Below are 22,060 nucleotides of genomic sequence, written 5' to 3' on the forward strand. Positions count from 1 at the left end.
GGTGATCCAGGAGGATCTGGACAGACTCATGAAATGAGCGGACGAGAACCTGATGGTGTTCAACACTGAAAAATGCAAGGTTCTCCACCTTGGGAGGAAAAACCTGCAGCATCCTTATAGGCTCGGCAGTGCTACGCTGGTTAGCACTACAGATGAAAGGGACTTGGGGGTCATGACTGACCACAAGATGAACATGAGCCTCCAGTGTGATACTGCAGCTACTAAAGCGAGCAAAACGCTGGCTTGCATCCATAGATGCTTCTCAAGTAAATCCCAGGACATCATTCTCCCATTGTACTCGGCCTTGGTGAGGCCGCAGCTGGAGTATTGCGTCCAGTTTTGGGCTCCACAATTCAAAAAGGATGTGGAGAAGCTTGAGAGAGTGCAGAGGAGAGCCATGCACATGATCAGATGTCAGGAAAACAGACCTTATGATGAAAGGTTGAGAGCCATGGGACTCTTCAGCCTGGAAAAGCACAGGCTCAGGGTGACCTGGTGGCCACCTATAAGTTTATCAAGGGGTGCTCATCAGGATCTGGGGGAATGTCTGTTCACCAGAGTGCCCCAAGGGTGACAAGATCGAATGGTCACAAACTTTGCCGCGACCAATTCAGGCTGGACATAAGAAAGAACGTCTTCACTGTCTGAGCCCCCAAGGTGTGGAATAGACTGGAGGCCTTCAAGACACATTTGGATGTTTATCTTGCTGGGATCCTATGATCTGTGCTGACTTCCTGCCTCTGGGGCAGGGGGCTGGACTCGATGATCCTCCGCGGTCCCTTCCAGCACAAATGTCTATGAAATCTATGAGATTTATGTTAATAGCACTATATCTTTGAGCTGTTTTTACTTTGCGTCACAAAAGTCAAACAAATAAAACACTTGCACACTGTCAAGTCTAATTAAATTCCTTAAACATACACTAGATCAGTTTCCATTTGTTGTTTTCCAATAAGAGAAGTTTGCCACTGGAAAAAAATATGTTCTATTATTCTAGGACAGTTTAGGAACATTTTAGACATGCTCTCAATATTTTTTCTACAAGAATATTTGAGCAAATCCACATAAACTGCACGATAATTAAAGGTCAAGAAGGCTGTTGTGATTTCTATAAAAGACTTTGTAGCAAGAGTGACTGAATTAATTGCTAGCAAATTGGTCACCTGAATTAGAACCTGTAAACACAATTTAAATTCCAAGGATACAGACACGTGAACACTTGGAGCCCTTTCAAGATCGCAACATTTCAAAAAGGCTGGTATGTTCCAATTGTTGTGTGTGAACAAACTGAGAATGAATCAAATGTAACAAAGCTGCTCTGATGCGCTGTAAATTGCACGATTAATCAAGTCTACTGAAGCGTGGTAATTACCGCACTCCAGACTCCAGCATCACATGTATCAGCATCCTTGTGCTGAAAAATGAAGGAAGGGCACTTGAACTAAAGCTAGTTCTACAAGCTTTAGTTAAAGTGCCCCCGCCGCCATTTTTCAGTGCAGGGATACTGATATATGTGATGCTCCAATTGCTTTAATTAAAGCACCCAGCCCCCTGCACTCCTGGAGTTCATCTATAAATGTCACGAGTATTTGTGTGTCCACAGCCTCAACAAAATAAATAAATAAATCACACTACAGTGAACTGTAGCTGCAAGGCTAACATACTTGGCCAGAAATCATTCAATCCCACATGATGTGAAAGAATTTGTGCTCACTATGACTACTATGTTTCTAAGATTTTCTTAACAGGAAAAAGCATACCCCTTATGAGGTAATACATTTAATCCTAATCTGGAAGTCAGACTGTCAGACACATTCCACTTTCAGTATGTGGTCTCTTTTGTATAAAATAACTAGCTCAAGGTAGAGCAGCAACAGACCTCTCTCTGTAATGACCTTTCCCAAGGCAGGGAAACTTGTCATCATGCAAAAGCTTACACTTTGTTGCATTACAAACATGTTTTGACCTTTGATTGTTGAGGTCAATGGTTATTCACTTCACAAAAGGAGATTAATAGCTAAAGAAAGAATCAGTCCTAGTGGAATTCTTTCAGTACAGGTTCAGATCGTCTCAAACAAAAGTCAACTCTTAGGAGTTAAGCAATAGAATGAGAAATTCCTTTTGGGTGATAAAAAACAAAATGAAACTCAGCTTCAAAGGCACTGCTCAATACACTTTAGGAATTCAGGGCGCTTCTACACGTGCATTAATGCACCTTTTCTAAAGTGCATTAAATTTAGTACCTCCAATGTGAGGGTGCCTGTACATGAGCACAGAGGCTGTTCTGACGCACTGTAATTACTCTGACACTGTAATTACTAGGGGTGTGTGAAGCACGCAGTATTCAATTCAGATTTGGCCTGATTCGGAGGACAGTGATTTGATTTGCTGATTCAGATCACTGTCCTGATTTGATTTGGCTGAATCTGAATCTGAAGATTTAATTCTGATTCAGAGAATCAGCGATTCAGCCATAGACACAGCTTTATATGTTTTTTCCACATACCTCGAAGGACCAGGCGTGGCTTATGAACACTTAGATGGTGGGGCAGATGGAGTATCCCACAGGAGTGCGGGGGGTGGGGCCTGTGCTCTGCGGCAGACCCAGAAGTGGACCGGAAGTACTTCTGGTTCACTTCTGGGCCCGCCACCGAGCACGTAGGGGGCCCTCCCGTGCCTCCCTGGCTCAGCAATCAGCTGAAGGGGACCCTGGGTGCCCCCCCCAGACCCAGGAGGCACCAGTCGCTAAGCTGGGGGGGCCAGTGCTTCTGGTCCACTTTCAGGTCCACCGCCGAGCACGCTGGGGACCCTGCCACGCTCCCGTGGGTTGCTTCATCTGCACCACCATCTCAGCGTTCATGAGCCACCTGGTACCTTGAGGTATGTAGAAAAAAAGCATATAAAGCTGTGTCTATGTCCGAATTGTCAAATTTCTCCAAATCAAATCAGAGGTTTCCGATTCGATTTGGAGAGATTAACGGGTCTCCTGATTCAATTCGGATTCAGAGATTCGGCTGCCGAATCAGGCCAAATCGCCTCTGAATTGAATCAGCAACCAAAGCTTTGCACAGGCTTAGTAATTACAGTGCATGGGAGCAGACTCATTTAATTGAGTCTGTCATAATATAGCAATTACTGTGTTCCAGCAGCCTCCCATATTTTGTAAATTTTGTCCCTGTGCTTAAAAAGTGGCGGGGCACTTGAACTAAAGCTTGTCAAACAACTCATCTTAGGGGACCCTAGCCCTCAGGAGGTTTCCCCCAGCCTGGTTTCCCCAACCCAAGTAGCCTGGGGAGCTGAGGGGAATCCCCCTCCTCCCTATTCCCAGCTGCTGATTGCTTCAGTGGCTGCCACAAGAGGCAGGGAGAAGTCGTCGTCTAGGCTGGGTGCCTGCTTGTGCAACCCAGCATGGGGGCACTGGGGAGCCCCTACCTTGGGGGGGATTCCCCCCACCCCAGCCCAGGGTGCCTCAGCCCTGGGCAGCCCCAGGGAGTTGAGGGGAATTCTTCCACTCCCTAACCCCTTGCCTTAGCTGCTGTGAATCTCAGGAATAGCCCAGGGAACGGAGGGAAATTCTACTCCTCCTCCACAGCTGGTTTTGCCTTAGCTTCTATGAGTCTGAGGCAAAACTAATGCAAGGCAGCAAAAGAATCTGGTTCAATGTTGGCGTTGCAGCCAGGAAATGCATGGTGCCTGGAGGAACTGGGCTGAGCCGGGTTGGCTCCATGCCAGACTGCTGGAAAACACATAGCTCCAGGAGGTGCCTGACTGGCTCCATGCCACGCTGCATGGATCCTGGTTGTAATGCCAGGACCCACACAGAGCCAGCCTGGCCCATCCCATCCTGGCTCAATGGCACGGAAACTGAGCGCTGCTGCCCAGCTCTGTGTCGTGAGGGTCCTGGTGCTGCTGGGCCGGGCCGGGCCAGCTCTATGCCGTACCATGCTGGTCCCAGCATTGCAGCCAGGATCCACGTGGCCTGGCATGGAGCCAGCTGGCCCAGCTGGGCACGTCCCAGCAGCGTGCAGTTTCCAGTTGCATAGTTGGGACTGCAGAATGCAGCAGGAGCTAGCCCAGACCCCATGGTTCCCAGTTGGCTTCTGCTGCCACTGGCCCTGCCCCAGGCCCCATGCTCCCACCTGTCTGTTCGCAGTCACTTTACCCTATCCCGCCTGCCTTTGCTGCCACTCCCCAGGCACTTCCCTCCCTACCCTGCCTGCTGCCACCGCTCCCCCTCCTAGCCCACCTGCCACTCCGCAGTGTGCGGGTCCCAGCTGTAGAATGCAGCAGGAGCCAGTGAGGAATCATGCGGTGCCAGCTGAGCCACGCTGGCTCCTGCTGTGCTGCTGATCCTCCTTTCCACCCGCCCTCCATCTGTTCCTATCCGAGTTTCTACTCTCGGATGGAGGGAGGGCAGGGGAACAGCCCCATGGTTGCCAGGCCAGAAGCCTCTAGCCAGAAATTTCTGGTTGAGGGCTGGGGCAGGGCCTGGAGGGCCTTGCTGCTTCCGCTGCTGGGACCTGCACTGACTCCTCCTGGGTTCTGCTGCTGCTGGTGCCTTGTCATCTTTGACAGGCAGCCACAGGAAGACAATAATTAATTTTCTAAATACTTTACGGGCCCCACAGACCGGACAGAATGACCTGGTGGGCCAGATCCAGCCCCACAGGCTGTATTTTACCCTCCCCTGAACTAGTATGTGACTTGGAATACTTGCAGGGGAAGAAATGGCTTTTTCCTTGTTGCCCAGAGATTTTCAGCCCAAATTAAAGAGCCCTCAAACAAAGCCCAAAAGGCACTATTACAAGACAAATATTCCCCAGAGATGGATGTACAGATGAGTTATGAGGATGGTTTCAATTTAGAGAAGACATGCCAGCCAAATAGTTCTGTAAATGTTATAAAGAATCCTGTTATAGATTCTCTCTCCTCACTCCCTTTATTTTTCCTGTTAGGCTATATCTATATGGCTTCTGGAGCAAGCCCAGGAGTGTTACTTAGGGCCCTTGCCACACGTTACATAAATCACGCAGTTAATTGGTTAATTGCACAATGAATTCAGACTGCCCATGCATGTAAATTAAGACCAGCCACACATGCAAAGTAATTATCATGCATTTAATTGTCATGCATTTACTCGCACAATAAATTTAGACTGTTCATGCATACAAAGTAATTATCGTGTCATAAAAATGTTTATCCCGCTTTAAGAAGAGCCAACCTGCTAAAAAGTTAGTGCTTGAAAATGTGTATCAACTTTATAACTGGTTTCTATCCAGCTTTAATTTAAATGTGTGGCAGGGCCCTATAAGTTGCAGCTGTACAAGTTGCAGAACCAACAGCACCTTGCACTCAGGAGCCTCCAGACACAACCATGAATGTGTGGGTCTCATTTCTTGGCAGTTTATTGGACTTACTCTAGAGAGCATGTAGAACAATTTCTATTTAAGGACTGTAAATCACACAACAAAGTTAGGAAACATACTGAACCTTTATCAGTAAGAGGGGAAAAAACCCCTCACTTAATAATGTATCAAAATACTATGACACTCCAAACATGTTCAGATGTTACATAACTACATTTTAAGTATAAGTAAGTATTATTTACAGCAGTGTTGAGTGAAGAACACCTGTTCTTATTGCTTCGTGGCTTATCCAAAAAGCTTCTTTCCACTTATGATCTTGAAACACAAATGCTGATTTTTATGCATTGGCACACAAATAAACTTACCTAAGGGAACTAAGATGTCAGCTTGCAAATGTCCACTACTGTTGAATAAGTGCATGCTCTTACCTGCACTGAATCTCTCAGGGCCAGTGGGGCAAGCTACTGTTGGGCAAGAATGGACATATGGACATATGGGCTCTCATTACAGGGTAGCTGATATACTGGTTATTCATTCATTCATTCATTCACTCATTCATAAAGAATCGCACCTTAATTTGCCTCTCCACAACTTGATTGTATAATGCCACATTGCAGCAATAGGAGAGATAGTAAGGTACCTGGTGCTTGCAACCAGATTTATAACTCAATGTCCCATGCAAAAGAAAAGCAACCAAAGTTTTATTTACTACAGCCACTATCTCAGATAGGCTGAGCATGCAAATACTCTACCAATGTACATACTGAGACCATAGACAGAAGGATTAAGGACTATGAACAGGAATTGCCTGACATTATCCCCAGTCACAGAAATACTGGTGCTCTTCCCAAAGTTCACTAACCAAAAGACAAGTGAGCTGCAGATGAGAAATATGTACTCATCATGAATATGAAACTACTCACCAGAAGGCCTGCCACATGACGGTTCTTGAACAACTAACGAGAGAGAAAGAGAGAGAGAGAGAGAGATCGATTAGGTACCAATCAATCATCAACATTTTAAAATATAATTGTGAACATTAAACAAGTGTGCACAATCTTTTAAATATAAAGCAGTGCCCTATTTCAGTTCTCTCTCTGTGATTTCTTGGTGTGTTATTTATAACCTAACTTTGAGGGATTTTTTTCCCATTTTTAATATCCAGGAATAGGAACAACTGCTGTTACCTTAACTCTCTGCCCTCCTGTACACTGGTAAGATTTGCACTGTAATTTAAATGCCCATAGAAAGTCATAGCAGTTTTGGATCTTACATTTTAGTACCACGCTTTCCAAACATGACCTTTTTAATCAGCTGTATTTGCAAGGAATCAACCAGAGACATGAATGGGGAATATACACTATATTCCAAGCTGCGAACTTGCCATGTAAGGAATTATTTTACTCTTTTTCCATTGCTAGCAGTAGCAGGGCAGAGCTAGCAGAGACATTCGGTGCTAAACAACAGGTGGATGAAATGCCCACCACTTCCATTAACATCCATCAATTAAGACAATTCTGCTGATTGATTCTTTTGGAGCCTAGAGCAACCTTTGGCAAAAATAAGCATGGCCTTTGACGCCTGGCACAGAAATTGTATGACCCTTGTGATGTGGCATTTTGGAAAACAGTGTCTGCAATAATTCCTAGTGGGATTCCAGACATGGCCTTCCAACACAAGCATCACACAACTTTAATTTCTACAAGCTATCATGATCTCAATGATTACGGCAATCTCTTGGCAGCCTTACTGTAATTTGATAAGATGTCATTCCAACTGCAGAGAACCAGCTGAAATTAGCATCATGATGAAACTTCAAATATGAAAACCAGTATAGAAAGCCAAAAAAGGTTGTTAAGTAGCACCAGGCTATTTGGCAACAATATAAATGGTAGTTTTTCAAATTACCTTCCCATGAATGCAATTGAAACTCTATATTTTAAATACCCTTTGCGCAGCAGTTAACATTTACTATAACAAGGTGTCAAACTCAAAACCCCAACTCTAAGCATGCCCACATAATGCAGACACACAACTTTAAATTTTACAACTCAGGCCTATTTAGTTTTAAATGGTTTCTCCTATAAAAAAAAACTGAAAAGAAAGCCGTTAATTTTTTAAAGCAAGCTACTTACCAGGCTTTCCAAGACCACTTAGCTCTTCTGTAAAAAATGCACAAAAATAGTAGTTACAAAATTTGACAAACAACCAGCAAAAATAAGAAAAATTCATAACAAAGAGCTCTGCTGTGTTTAACAGAAGCTGGAGTCTAAAATAGCAAGTCCTCAAACCCAAGCAAGTTATTAAAAAAAAGAAGAAAGTATTTCAGTAAATATATCCCCTCCCATTTCCCTCAACACACACCATTACAAAAAGAATAAAATAAAAATCAGACTAGTGTCTAACCCTAGTAATTTTCACATCAAAATACAGAAACAGAAATACCAAAAGGAAAGAACAGTCTATGTTTCAGCCATCTAATCCCAGAGTCATGCAAGCAGCTTTAAACAAAGAAAAATAGGAGAACGGCATGCTGTAATAAGTGATTTGTTTTTAAGAGCATTAAAAAAATGGGAAGATCCACAAAAGAAAACCAATATATGTACATATGTATGAAGGAAGGAAAGTCCTTCTATCCTAATTTTCAAAAGATGCTAAAGAGCCAGATATCGCACTCATTTATTTCAGTAATACAAAACTCTAAAACTCTTGGTACAGAGGTGATACCTTTTATTACACCAACTAGAAAACAGCAAAAAAAATCATCTTTCTTTGCAAGCTTTTGGACACATGCCCTTCTGCAGGTATTTATTTCAAGTACTGCACTGGGAAGAACATTACAGGAATATCAGAGGTCTTTTACTTTGGGTGCTGTAAGACATATTGTATGGCATTATGTTGTATTATACCGTACTGTATACACAGGAATTTGCCACAAATATATGTATTTTTTAAAATTGCTAAGGCTGGTGACTCAAATGGTAAGGTTCAAGCAAAATCATGCTTACATTTTTATTTAAGTGTTCGTTTACACAGAGCATCTCCTAAAGAACATATAACTGGAATAGTCAAGGTCTGGCTCATGTACAACTTCATGGAGTAGTGACGCCTCCCTAGTAGGCCAGCTGGAAATATACCTTACACAGGCTTAAAACCAGTACTGTCAATTCCATGCCATCACCACCATGGATGGTTCACCTGTGTACCAAAGGTCTCTGCCTGCTCAAGCCATTATCAGCTGGGGCAAGTTAAAAGGCCTGCAGCAATGCTAATGTAAGCTGGGGTCTGAATCAGCAGCCAGTGGCATGTATACAGCTTGGCTTCTTACAAGGCTATTACTTCTGATCCTAGCTGGGGTGCCTAAATCACCTCATGCTTCACAGAAGTCTGTAGAAATTTCTTCCTCCGTAAATTTTCATGCATGTAGGAATGATGCAGAACCCAAATATCTTTTCAATCTGATGCAAAGAAAAAGAAAGTAGCTCTGGGTTTGGTTTATTTCGATAGCACTAGACCCAAGAAAGCAAAAGGGCATGCAAAGTACTAAACTAAAGCCCTAAATTGAACATGCTCTTTTAATAATAGATCCTTCAGCCACTGAATCCCAGCATGCCAATGCATTTATTTTTCAATTGTCCCACAACCAAAGTTTTACTTTACCTTCGGTGCACTCCACAGGCATAGCTTTTCTTTCTTGTGTTTTAAGAGCGGGGAAAAAATAGAGGACAATTTATGTTCTCAGGTATGAGTGTTATTACTTACAGGGGAAGACAAAGGTTACTGCTAAATAGGAAGTGAAGTACTTGCCCTGCCTTCTGCTGACACCACACCCAACACCACAGTTAGAAACTTGGTAAAGTGTGAAGAAATGTTATGAGGAAATCTCAAAGACTTTACAAATATTAAGGTTCTAAAAATTCCTGAAAGGGTGGCAAGTGCAATATTTTACCAGTGGGTAAAAGCAAAGTACAGAGAGGTTCAGTGGCTCACCGAAGTTTGAAACCTCCAGTAGGGATTCTAATAAGTCACCTGGTTTTAACTAAGTGGCCTACAAGAAGTTGACAGATTTCTTACCTACTATAACGTCTATCTTCCTGCTTTCTTGATTGTCTTGGTCATTAAATACACGGCACCAATAGGTCCCTCGATGATCTACGTCCACACAAGAGACCTATTATGCACCAACCCACACCCAACAAAAATACTTGTGAACCAGTTAAACCAAGAACAAGTGAGAGAAAAAAAAAGTGCATATATCCATCACAAGGTTTTAGATGCAAAAGACTGTGATGCCACAGTGACTTCCTGTAAGTAGACCCCTGGGACAGAGCAAAGCTCACTGCTGGATTGAAGCCAAAGAATCTTACTAGAAATCTAGCTTTCTGGTTGGAGCTGCATTAAATGTTGAACACTAAGGACCCATAGGCATCTGGAAAAATATTTGCCATAGGCAAACACGATCAGGCATGGGATAGAGAGGACAGCTTCTGCAGAAGTCCATGAGTAATGTAATTAATAAATGCATCATGTACATCATTATATTCATAGCTCCCTACCTTTCTGTACTATTATCATATTGCTCTATTCTAGGATATGCACAACATTGAAAATCTTTGCCACAACTTCACCTAGTTAATACCAGACATGTCCTAGCAATTCAGCTCACTGTAGCAGTCTGCACCTTACACAGTAATGAAACATTAGTAAGGGGACACCAGAAAACTGAAGGACACAAACACCCTTGATGATATTTCAAGATGACAATGATTCTTATTTCCCTTAAGGAAATTTGACATTATGAAATTGGTAGCACTAGCTTCAAAGGACAGCACTCAAAATAACTTACCATGTACACTTTTTTGTTCCCGTTTGTCAGTGGATCGCCATTTCTGAACCACTGGTAACGAGGAATTGGTTTTCCAATAGCACCACACTCTAAAACCAACGTGTCCCCCACGGTCAGGCTTTGTGACTGAGGATGAATGCAGATGTGGATCTTGTTTTCAGGCAAACCGGCCCAGCTTCCTTAAATTAGAGGGAGAAAGACAATTTAGCCAAGATTGTTTGAGGCAAATCTGAGCTTTCCATTGCTTCCTTGTATATCATCTTTCTCTGACCCTGCATTCTACCAATGAAGTTAAGAAAAGGAAATCAATTTCAACATAAGACTCTAATCCTACACTGCCAGAATATTAAACACACACTCAACCTGTGCAGTCAGACCCCTGCCAGCCCCCCCAACACCCACCCACTCCCCTAGGCACCCCATGGCTGTCCCATTCACCCCAGCTCCCGGTGCTTTAAAAAAAAGCCCCAACTCAGTGGCTGATGCCTGGTAGGGGGGGCGATCCCCGCTGCCCCCCACTGCATGGGGGGCTCTGTATGAGCCCCCTGACCCCACTTGCTCTCCCAGCCCCCCCGCATGGCTGCCCTGCCTGGGCCAGCTCCAGCCCTTTAAGAAAAAAACCCAAAAAAATCCCTGGGACTCACCAGCTGCTGCAGTAGCCTCAGGGCTTTGGGGGGCTTGTGGAAGAGCCCCCCCACATGGTGCAGGGCAGCGGGGATCGCCCCCCTGCTGGGCAGGAACTGGTGAGCTGGGGGGAGGGTTGTTTTTCTTTTCCTTAAAGGGCCAGAGGTGGGGCACATGGGGCAGTCATGGGGGTGGAGAGGAGGCTGGGATAGGCTAGGACAGCTGGCGGGAGATGGGCCTGTATGATTCGGAGATTCGGCCAAACAGATTTGGGACAGTGATTCGAATCACCGAATCAAATCGCTGTCCCCCAAATCGGCCAAATCTGAAGCGAATCCTAGCCTCTTCGCACAGGCCAAGTATTAAGATATTTACAGGGTTGAGTCCAAGCCAAAATTGTGACCTACAACTGAAACTTAAAAAGGTAGTCAATGAGGATTCTGGGTCCCATGCTCACTGCCAGATGCATAATCATTGTGTGCCATTACACTAAGAGTAAATCTTCGGTTTCCAAAATGATTTAGAGAGGGATAGCTCCATGGAGTGTATGGCACTCAATCTCAGTTATTCCTACTCTTGTCACTCTAAGAGCAAGATTTAAGAGAAAGAAGTGCAACCTCTGGACCAGGCAGTGAAGACTCATCCTGTTCACTGCTACTGCCTAACAACAATAAGGATCTAGTGAGGCTTAAGCCTTTCAGCCCTTCAGATCATTTGAAAAGCTTTCTGGCTAATTATATAATACACTGGATATATTACTCCATCCACAGCTGAAATGAGATGCCTCATTTTTAAATGAGTGTACATAGATGACACATTTTAATGTTCTTTTCTGGGAAGACGTATAAAATGAATTCCTGCTCACATTCTTACTGTACATTCCTAAAATTAGTCATCATAAGTTTAATTGAAGTGGTACATGTGTACACACGCACAAAGTAGTTTCAATGAATATTAAATTTCCCATTTTTGTGTAAGCAGGTTTTTTCCCCTCCTTCTTTCACCAAGTGTACGGATGGAAGTTAACCCAGAAAAGAGTACACAAGTCTGTTTTGTACCACTTACACCTGTCAGCTGGACTACAGGACATCGTCTGCACCAGCTTCAAAATACTAATTCCTGCAATGGAGCTGACTAGATAGCAACAGCTACTAAGAATCATGGCTGTAGAAGACTGCACTGTAGCCCCATGACCTGTCTTCAGGAGTGTGAATGTATTAACTGTCCTATCACTACTCTTGCTTACTCCCCTACAGATAGTCACTGCTTCTCTAATTCTAAAAATGAAGTATGATGCCTAATATATGTAAAGAGTGAAAAGATTTTCTATACAACCAAACATGCTTTATGGTAACCAAGTCACTGCCTCTTCATCTAACTGCTAGACATGACAGCATTTCTGAAAGATAACTAATGCATATCCCCAAGTGGACTAAGCTGCAATAATGCAAAAACTACAATATTTAGCCTATAATATTCCTACTATACACACAGTAGTTGCTTCATTGAAAAAATTTAAAACGTGCACAGCATGTGTGGTACCATTACTATAAAGTGCAGACTTTCCTGGAAAGTATACATTGCACAAAGCTTTCAGCTAGGCTATTAATCACTCATGTAGGTACTAAAGGTCCAAAATATGTAGTTATGTATGTTGGCATTGGGCCTGTCAATGACATCAGTGATATGAGGATTAAGGGCTGACAGCAATATGTTTGCCTCCCTTTGTTCCTGACTCCCCCTTTCCCCAATATCTGAGCATCAGCACGTACAGCAGGTTGTAATGCACACAAGTACCTGAGCACTGTCACAGTCCCACAGAAATAGGGTGAGAGAAAAAAATAAAAATGGAAGCTCTGACTAAGCTGCATGTTTGAGGTATTAAGTCAGGCCCTCCAACCTCAGTCTTTAAAGGTGATCGTCAGAGGAAAGCAAAACCTGTCACCTCTGGGTGCCCTCTCGCATGTTCCGCAGCCATTTTTCTCACCATCGAAGTCAGTGTTTCACACTGCTGCTCAGAACGGGAATTGCAGTGGCTGCAGTAGGAGGGTGAGAAAGGGTTCAGATACCCAATGGATACTGTGTTAACGCACAGCTGTTGGCCATGCTAACACCTTCCCTCGCAGCAGCAACTACTCTTTGCTGCCCTAAAACAGAAACCAGTTACACCTCTGAATAATTACAGAGCACGTAGAATTATGATTTCAAATGGTACAAAAACAACACCGCTGCCTTAAAAATTTCCCAACAAAGCAGTGCCCCGTTAGATATAATTGACTGGACAAAACAGAAATGTTTTACGAGAATGTAGCACTTACATTTTTTTATATGGAATTAATGAAACATTTCATTTTACTCAAGGTCAAAATGTTTCAATTCAGCCTTTTTTATAGTGTCACTTGATTTTTTCCCAAATCTAGGATGAAACAACACATTGTAGTCTTTGAATATCCCACAAGGTAGAAATTCTGTTTTTTGACAAGAGGTGAATCCCGCACAATTGTCAGGGAAGATATTTCTAGTTAGATTGCTTTTATGATTTTGTTAGTTTCTCAGATGCTTGACATACATATTAGGGCTGTGTGAAGCTTCAGTCCCTGATTCAATTCAGCGGAGATTCAGCCCGATTCGGTGCCTGAATCTCCAAATCCGAATCAAATCAGAGGACTCTTTAATCTCTCCAAATTGATTCAGAACCTTCCGACTTGATTCGGAGACATTCGGTGATTCGGACGTAGATACAGCTTTATATGTTTTTTCTACATAACTCTAGGTAGCAGGGGCTCTGAATGCTGCAGTGCTGGGGCAGATGCAGTGTCCCACAGGAGCGCGGGTGACTCCCCAGCATGCTCAGCAGCAGACCTGAAAGTGGACCAGAAGCACTTCCAGGTCCACTGGGAAATGTGCCAGGGGACCCCCCCCACACCATCCCCTGGCTTAGCAACTGGTGCCTTCTGGGTCTGGGGAGGCACCCAGGGTCTCTGTGGCTGACTGTCAGTCCAGGAGGGCATGGGGGAGCCCACTCGTGTGCTCCTCAGCAGACGCAGACATGGACCGGAAGTACTTCCAGTCCACTTCCAGGTTTGCTGCCGAGCATGCTGCTGTGGGACGCTCCATGTGCCCCAGCACTGCTGCGTTCATGGACCACGCCTGCTACCTCAAGGTACATAGAAAAATCTTTTAAAGCTGTGCCTGTGTCTATCGAATCGTCAGATTTGGATTCAGCAGTATCAAATTGGGGACGGTGATCCGAATCAACAGATCGAATCACTGTCCCTGAATGCGAATCCGAATTGAATAGGGCCCGTTTCACACACCCCTAATACATGTTCAAGGGGGCTGAGAAAAACTTCCAGATCCACTTACAACTCCAGTAAAACAGAGGATGTAGGAATAGATATTTCTGAAATGCAATACAAAAGCTTTTAACCTATACATACATCTTCAAGCCATTTTTGCTTGCTAAAAGCAAAAAGGAGGTAAGGAGACCTAAATTATAGCTTCTTTCCAGGTCACTTATGAAACTCAGAGCTATTGTCTCAATCTACTGGGTGGGCACAACTGCTGGAGAAACCCTTGCTCACATCCAATTCCTTGCTTGGTGATAAGTTATCTATGAGGTCTGTCACTATATAACTCTTAAATCGCAGTGGAGGAAGACTGATTTTCCCCTCATTCTACACATCTTACTGTAGTTTAGCAGATTTCCATGCAAGGCTCATTGGAGCTTCATAAAGAAAAAAATTCAGCCATTGAAAACAAATGAGAAGCTCTAAACACATCCAAATTTCAACCTGGGGCCAAGATTAGTAACGAACTGCCTGGCTACACTCCCATTCATGAGGAAACCGAACCAAAAAAGCCAAAAAACATAGAACAGTATTCTTTGATACCAGTTTCTAGCTTTTGGCTTTTTACATTTTTTTTTTTGTTGGTAAAAAGACCTTTGGCCTCACAGAAGTTTATACTTTAGCAAATTCTTCAGCTTGATACAGATTAAATCCTCTCTCTCTTTGGGTAGATGATGCAGGGTAAAACAATCTTATCGTGCTCATGTCACACCTCATTACTGCAGCTGCAGAAATGCTATAAGAATCCTATTCTCAGTCAAACAACCTGTCAAACCAGTCAAAGAATTAACTGTTAGAGGAGTTAGTGTCACTTGTGTCCTGCCTGATGAGTCAACAGAAGAAGCAGGTGAACAGTAAATCCCCCCACCCTCCCCCAGGCTATCTCGAAGTTGCTACTTTCTTCTTTGGTTGCATTATTTGCATTTAATTAGTTTCCCATGCTTACAACAGCAGCAGTACCAGGCTTGCACTTTCTAGCCTCCAGTGGAATAGGGTTAGGGATAAGTAGAAGGCCATTTTTATCTAATGTTGGCAACTGTGATTTTTTTAAGCAGACCTAAGGAAGTTTGATGTCCAGCTCCAACTGACTTCAAAAAAAAATTGCAGCTGGCAAGTTTAAGTTCAGCAGTTTATATTCTGAGTAATGCACTATGTACACACATAGCATTAGATAAAGAAGCTGAAAGAAGATCCCTTGAATTCTGCAATGTTGCTCTTCTAATTAGCTAGAAAGGATCCCTAGATCCATTTCTCCCCATCTCCAAGTGCTCAGTTTACTGACTCTTAAGCCTTACAACCAGAAGTGTAACAAGCCACCTGGGTGCCTGGGGCAGAGGGACTCGTGAGGGCAGCAGAAACTTCCAGCTGCTGCCATGCTGCCGGTGTGGTCACACATGCCAGTGCCTCAGGCTGTTGCCCCAGACACCCCACCCTAGTTACATTACTGCTTACATGTGACAAAAAACATACCTCCCCCCACCTCACCTTAGCTTTCTCCTTCCCTCTTCTTAGACACATTTTCTGTCTTCACTACAGTTTTAACTGGGAAGGAGCTGAGAAGCATGGTGGGTAGATTTCAATGGAATGAAATAGCTGAGAAAGTCACACACTGTCTATGCTGGTATCTTAGCCAGTGCTCCCTGGCAAGAATATGGTGTTCGACCTCCTGTCCATCCCACCATCTACACACACAGTATCTTCAAATACATGCTTATTTGCACTTTGATCCTGACCTTGCTTGTCCAGTTGCAGTATGAATTAAAGCCAGAGTTCGACTTTAGCTAGCACAGAACTTGACCTCTCTGCAGCAAGGATGCAGGCAAGGTCGCTCCTAATGGCTCTCTTGTGCCCTTCTCACAGTCGAGTGCCATACATGTTCTCTCACAACTGTATGGGAAAAACAAACCTAGAGCATCTCAGCACAAAGAACCATCAGATATTCCATCAGAAACACATGGACAAATGCAGAAACAGTAATACTACAATTATGTATGCCAGCAGGGCTTGCTGTGAGGCTTCACTAACATGAATGCTCAGAACCATGGGCTGGTTACCATGTCATGTAGATGGTTTATCAAGGACTCCAAAAAAAAGGAGGAATAATTCATGGCATAGCCCCATCTCAAAATTTTGTCCAGCTCAGCCTAATTGTCAACATACTAATTTATTTCCCATTTTATTTTCTTCTTGTTTACCTATTATAATATAAACACAGAACTTAAGACATTTTTATGTAGATGTATTCAGTCTTGTCATCTGCCTTCCATTAAACATAATTGTTATAAGTTAATGTGAGTGAGTTCACAATTGGGGAAGACCAATTAGACCACAAGTGGGCAAATATGGCCTGCAGGCTGGATCCGGCCCACGCAGCCATTCTATCTGGTCCGGGGGCCCCTAAAAATGTAGAAAATTAATATTAATCTGTCTTTGGTTCCTGTAAATAAATGACAGGAACCAGGGGCAGTAGGACCCCAGGGAAGCCCAGTGGACTCCCACAACAGCAAGGCCCACCCGGCCCAGCCCACCCCCAGCAGAAGACCCAGCATGGGCTTCTGGCCTGGGACCATGTGGCTGCCTCAGCGCAGGAACCTCAGGTAAGGGGGTGGGGGGAGGGAAGGGCAGGGGAGGACTCCAGGCAGGGATAAAGCCCGGGAAAAAGTGACCCCTCCCCCCGCCCTGTGGCTGGCACTCCCTGCTACAGCCACTTGCAGCCCATGCAGGGCTGTCCTGAGCAGACACAGGCAGCCCCATGTGGGCTGCAAGTGGCTGCAGTGCAGGGCGCCGGCCACAAGGCAGGAGGGGGGTTGCTTTTCCCCCGCACTCAGCACCAGCTTGTAACCCACCCCACTGCCAGCCTGGGCCCAGCGCCAGCTCTGGGCTCGCCTGTTGGGGCTGCACCACAGTGGCAGCAGCTGCGGCCCCCCCACTCGCTACACTGGGCAGTGTTTGCTGCCCACCCGGAGCTCCCATGCTGGGCAGCCCAGAGGCAATGGTGGCAAACACTGCCTGGCACGGCAAGCGGGGGGGGGCCACAGCTGCTGCCGTTGCAGCACAGCCCCAACGGGTGACCCCGGATCTGGCACAGGGGCGGGTTACAAGCTGGTGCTAAGCGCAAATAAAAGCAGCCCCTCACCTGCCCCATGGCTGGAGCCCCACGCTGCAGCCCCTCACACCCCCCTGGGGCTGCCTGTGCCTGCTCAGGACAGCCCTGCGCAGGCTATGAGTGGCTGCAGCAGGGAGTGCCGGCCACGAGGCAGGGGAGGGGCCGCTTTTCCCTACACTCAGCACCAGCTCCTTCCTTGCCGGCAAGCAGGGGGTCGGGGATGCAAGCTGCCCCCCACCTGTACCGCAGGGCTGGGGGGTACTGGGAGTGAGTGGGTGCACAGGGCCCACACCAGTGTCCCGGGGCCAGTGCCAGCAGGGCCCAGAGCAGGGTGGCAGGCATACAGGGTCCCGGCCGGCAGGGGCTCCATAGAGCCAGGCCAGCTCCCTCCTCTCCCTGCTGGTGCAGCCCAGCCCCGCTCCACAGACCCCTGCCAGCCTGTGCCCCACTCTGGGCCCCACTGGTGCTGGCCCTAAGGCATTGGTCCCAAGACATTGAGACATTGGTCCCAAGACAGTAACCAGGGGGTGGGGCACCTGTCAAGGGGTGGGGCTACCCATGCGGCCCTCGACAGCTTGCCAAAACTGGGTAAATGGCCTTCCGCCCGAAATAACTGCCCGCCATTGCATTAGATAGTTGTTATTACTGGCAGTGCAGAGATGCTTTGTTGTCAGTGATGAGGTGTGGTGCTTTATATCTAGATACATCCCGAATGCCCTTTAATCGTGAGATCAGATAAAACATTCTTTATACGTTCTCTGTGTGGTCTTAAAACATTCATGATTCAGTCAGCACAGGGAACATGATGACAAGATCAGGATGATTTAAGACTTCAATTGCTCTAGAAGTGCTACTATTCACTGAATAAAATTTGATTGGGCAAGATAGGATTATTGTTCTGATAATATAAAACCGAGTAATTTTTTAAATTTCTGATGCAAAAGATTTCAAACTGCTACAGCAGTTGTCCTCGCAATTTTAGCAAAAGGTTAGTATCCTTATACTCTTCTCTTGCCTGAAGCAAAATGCTACTGTAACAGCTTATAAACCTATGTTGGATGAGCTACAAAGTACAGGAAAATAAACTCTTTTTTTTTTTGACTGAAGATCATTTTGCTGCTTTTTGACTTCTTGCATTCCATCTCATCTGTCAGTACGGCAGCAAAAAAAGTTCATAAACTTTCAAGTCACTTAAGAGAAATTAAACTGCTGCTTGTAACCTTAGAAACCAGAAGTAATACATGGTGTTGGCAGAAGTAAAGTACAAATAGCAGATTTACTGTACACTACTAATTCTTCTAAGCAGCTGCGTCAGTGCTAGCGAGGCTACTGAAGTGCTCTTTTAAAATATTAATTTTCTCCTTCCCTTCTACTTAATTCTTTCTTTCTGCACTCACAAAAGCTTATCCAATACAGGTCACTACTCCAGTCATTTACATATAAACACAAAAATTCTATCTACTCATAAAAGATTTTTCTGATGTGTTACTGCTTTTTCTTGGCTTAAAAGAATGGATGTGGAAAAAGTTGATCTAAATGAACTCCTTATTAGCTGAAATAGCACTTCCTTATTATACATTAGGGCTAGCTGATGAGTTAACAATTTAACCACGGCAAAGGGGCAGTACTGCCTGTGGAGCAATAGAGAGAGAGGCTTGCAACTCAGTGGGTACACCTACACCCACAAAAAAAAGACAAGGTGTGACTGGAGTCTGTACCATGCTGCCTTAAACCTTTATTTTTCATGTCCTTGTGACAAGGTATTTAGCAGAATTTGCAGATTCACTGGAATCTGACAGGGCTGTGCTGTGAGTGCTTCTGCTGTGGCCTGCTGCCTTAATCAAACCATGCGGCAGTGAAAATGTGGCAGCATGGGCTTTGCTAGCACACATTAACCATAGTACAAACCCTCCAGGAACCTTGGGCATATTTATTTTCCAGTACCTATTAAATCACTGTTTCTTCTGCAAGATACATGAAGCTTCCATGGGATCCCTGCACAGGCTCCAGGCACAGGTACCCTCATCTCCCAGACCCAAGTGGAACAAGAGCCTTTTTACTCCCTCTAGGCTGAGAAGAGGAGAAGGAAGGACAGAAACAGGAAAGGAAAGCTCCATAGATTCTTCGCGCCCTTCTCCCTCCTCTGACTGAGCATTGCTTGGATAGGATGGGGAGGAGCAGAGAAGCTGTATCTATTGCTCACAAAAGGGGCAAAGACTTGACTCTGGGACCAGTTCTGACTGGCTCCTCCTCCCTTGGAGGTCAGACAGTGGAGTAGGCAGCCAGAAGGGATTATGTCCCCAGGAAGTGCGCACACACCTCAAAAACCCTCCTGTTGTTTAGAAACTTCATTTTCTTAATCAGAGGCCCTCTTTAAAACACTGGATGGAGTCAAAGCTATGCCCGTTCTCCATTCATTTCCACCTAATGTTGATGATAAATGGAAAACCTTGCTTATAAGAGCTCTGCAGAGCCAACTTTCCTTCCTAATTTCCCAATTTAGCCAGCACAAAACACTAAAGCGCGAGGTGTCCCTTTACTACTTTACAGTGTTATGGCCCCATAAGGACTGTAGTTAATTAAGTTATATGACAAGCCAAAGAGGGACACTCACAAAAGACGTGCATTTGTTAGAGATGTATTTACTGTAAGCCGCTCAAACCAATCTCACTCACCTTTCCCAGCCCCAGACCTGCACAGAAGGGCCTACAGTGGAAAACATTTGCAACTCACCATAAGATGCTCCTTGGAGATCACAGACATCCAGCTGTGCCCACCGACTGAATGCAAAAGAAGCATCGCTGTTCACTCGACAGATGTAAAACCCAGAATCACTTGCATTCACAGGATTAAAAACCAGCTCAGGGGAATTCCCACGTGGAACCTGTGTCACGAGAGGCACAGAAAAAAACTTAACTTTGATTGATTGATTCTAGTTTACAATAAACATTCGTGGATTTATTACTCACAGGCAGGAATACTGAATCTTGCTCTCAGTTCTTTAGACCAGCGTTTCTCAACCCATGGGTCGAGACCCAAAAGTAGGTCACAAGAATACACGAAAGGGTCATGAACAAACTTTAAAAATGGATCAACAAACTTAAAAAATGGATTTTCCTTTAAAGGAGAAAAATGTAGGAAAACATAGGTTTTCCCTTGCAGGCTTGCAGAGTTCCAGCCTGCAAGGGGCTGCTTGGGGCCGCACCAGGGGTCTAGGGTCTGGGAGTGGGTAGCAGCAGGTCGGAAGTGAAGGGCACTGGGTCAGGACTGCACATCAATGTTTACAAATGGGTCCTGGTACGAAAAAGGTTGAGAACCACTGCTTTAGACCATCTGAAACTGTCAAAAGAGAAAAGCCTGAAAAGGCATTTAATGGCTTAAATGTAATTTTTTGTTCAAGTGCAAATTGGCATTGCTCTGTGCAGCAATTTCTAAAGCCACTTTTCTTGAGTATGGGTTGTTTCAGGAATTCAGTTTAGAGTCTTTATCCTTCCCACAAATAACTGGAAACAATTCCCAAAGAATTATTCCAGCCAGCACTCATGTTATCACCATAAGCAGATTTACTCAGCTATGTACAGGAAACTGTTAGAATTAATTCTGAGTGGCAGGAAAAGGCTACACATGTAAATAATTTATATTTTTTGGATCCACAGCCGAGAGGAGATTTAGAAATAATACATGGGTTGATCAAATAGAGATTACTACATTCAGTTTAGAAACATGGAGACAAATTAATTCAATGCATCCCTCAAGGACTAACAACGATCTAAAATGACTTTTTAATATGGCCTTTTATACCACTGTTAAACCATATATGAGTGTATTAAAAACCAAAACCAAACCAAACCAAAGCAGAACTATGCCCCAGGATAACTAAGTACAGAAGGGCAAAATTATTTTCCTGGGGAATGCCACTCAGAGTCCACTGAAATATATTTTTATCTGCTTTCAGTCTAGGATAGGGGTAAGAAAACTTACAGCTGCTGGCCAAAATGACCCACCCCTGTGGCAACATGGGGACAAGTGCCTGCAGCCAGACACACATCTGCAAGCCAAAATCCATGGTTCTGCATACTGCAAGTTGCCAACCCCTCACCTAGGTCATTGCTGATATTTGTGACATAGCTGTGCCAATGTAACAATTACAGTTATAGCAAACTGTAGCTGGTCCTAGTGCCACAGCAACAGGCACATTCTGACCTTTGCTTCCATGCAAAATGGAATTACTCTAATTCTTAATAAAAGATATCCTCAGGTGCTTGTGGCTGACACCATTCTCGCAGGATTAGAGTCCTCATATTTTATGGCCACATAAAATGAATTACCCCCGACAACTGAACTACTTTGATGAGACATAAGAGAACTTTAATATAACTTATCCTCTATTATTTCTATGACTAGATTAAAGAGTGGGACATTTAAGATTACCAATTTGGAAACTTCTAGAACAAATAAAAGAGTCTTAAGCATATCTTCAAGCCATTGGAAAAGAGAAGGTGAACTCCATTGCTTTAATGTTAGAAATACTGATATGCTGCTGGCCGACTTATTTCTTCTACCCACTTTTTACCTCTTTTTCCTGTTTGAACCACTGATAATGCACAAATGGGTGCCCAGTTGCCCAACAGCACAGCTTAACTATCTGGCCAGATAATACTGCCATAGGGTCTGGTTGTACAACAATCTTTATACCTAAAGGCAAAAAAAAAAGAAAGGTTACAAATCATCTTAGAAGAATCAATTCGTGTTAAACTATCTTTTTTTT

The 22,060-nt window shown here is 44.4% G+C and overlaps 1 protein-coding gene across 2 annotated transcripts in view; it reads right to left on the minus strand.

Annotated features, from left to right (window-relative positions):
* The window catches only part of MALT1 (MALT1 paracaspase), a 95,490-nt gene that overhangs the window by 50,907 nt on the left and 22,523 nt on the right, over positions 1–22,060 (minus strand). The window contains exons 3-9 of one of the 2 annotated variants that reach the window (XM_019518163.1): positions 21,866–21,987; positions 20,026–20,176; positions 10,213–10,391; positions 9,441–9,537; positions 9,027–9,059; positions 7,502–7,528; positions 6,290–6,322 (exon numbers count right to left, since the gene is read on the minus strand). In XM_019518163.1, coding sequence (XP_019373708.1) covers positions 6,290–6,322; positions 7,502–7,528; positions 9,027–9,059; positions 9,441–9,537; positions 10,213–10,391; positions 20,026–20,176; positions 21,866–21,987 — 642 coding nt within the window. The remainder of the gene's footprint in view (positions 1–6,289; positions 6,323–7,501; positions 7,529–9,026; positions 9,060–9,440; positions 9,538–10,212; positions 10,392–20,025; positions 20,177–21,865; positions 21,988–22,060) is intronic. The other variant, XM_019518164.1, reaches the window with a different exon arrangement.

Source organism: Gavialis gangeticus, unplaced genomic scaffold (assembly GCF_001723915.1).
Source record: "Gavialis gangeticus isolate Ggan-Ray unplaced genomic scaffold, GavGan_comp1, whole genome shotgun sequence".
NCBI lineage: Eukaryota > Metazoa > Chordata > Crocodylia > Gavialidae > Gavialis > Gavialis gangeticus.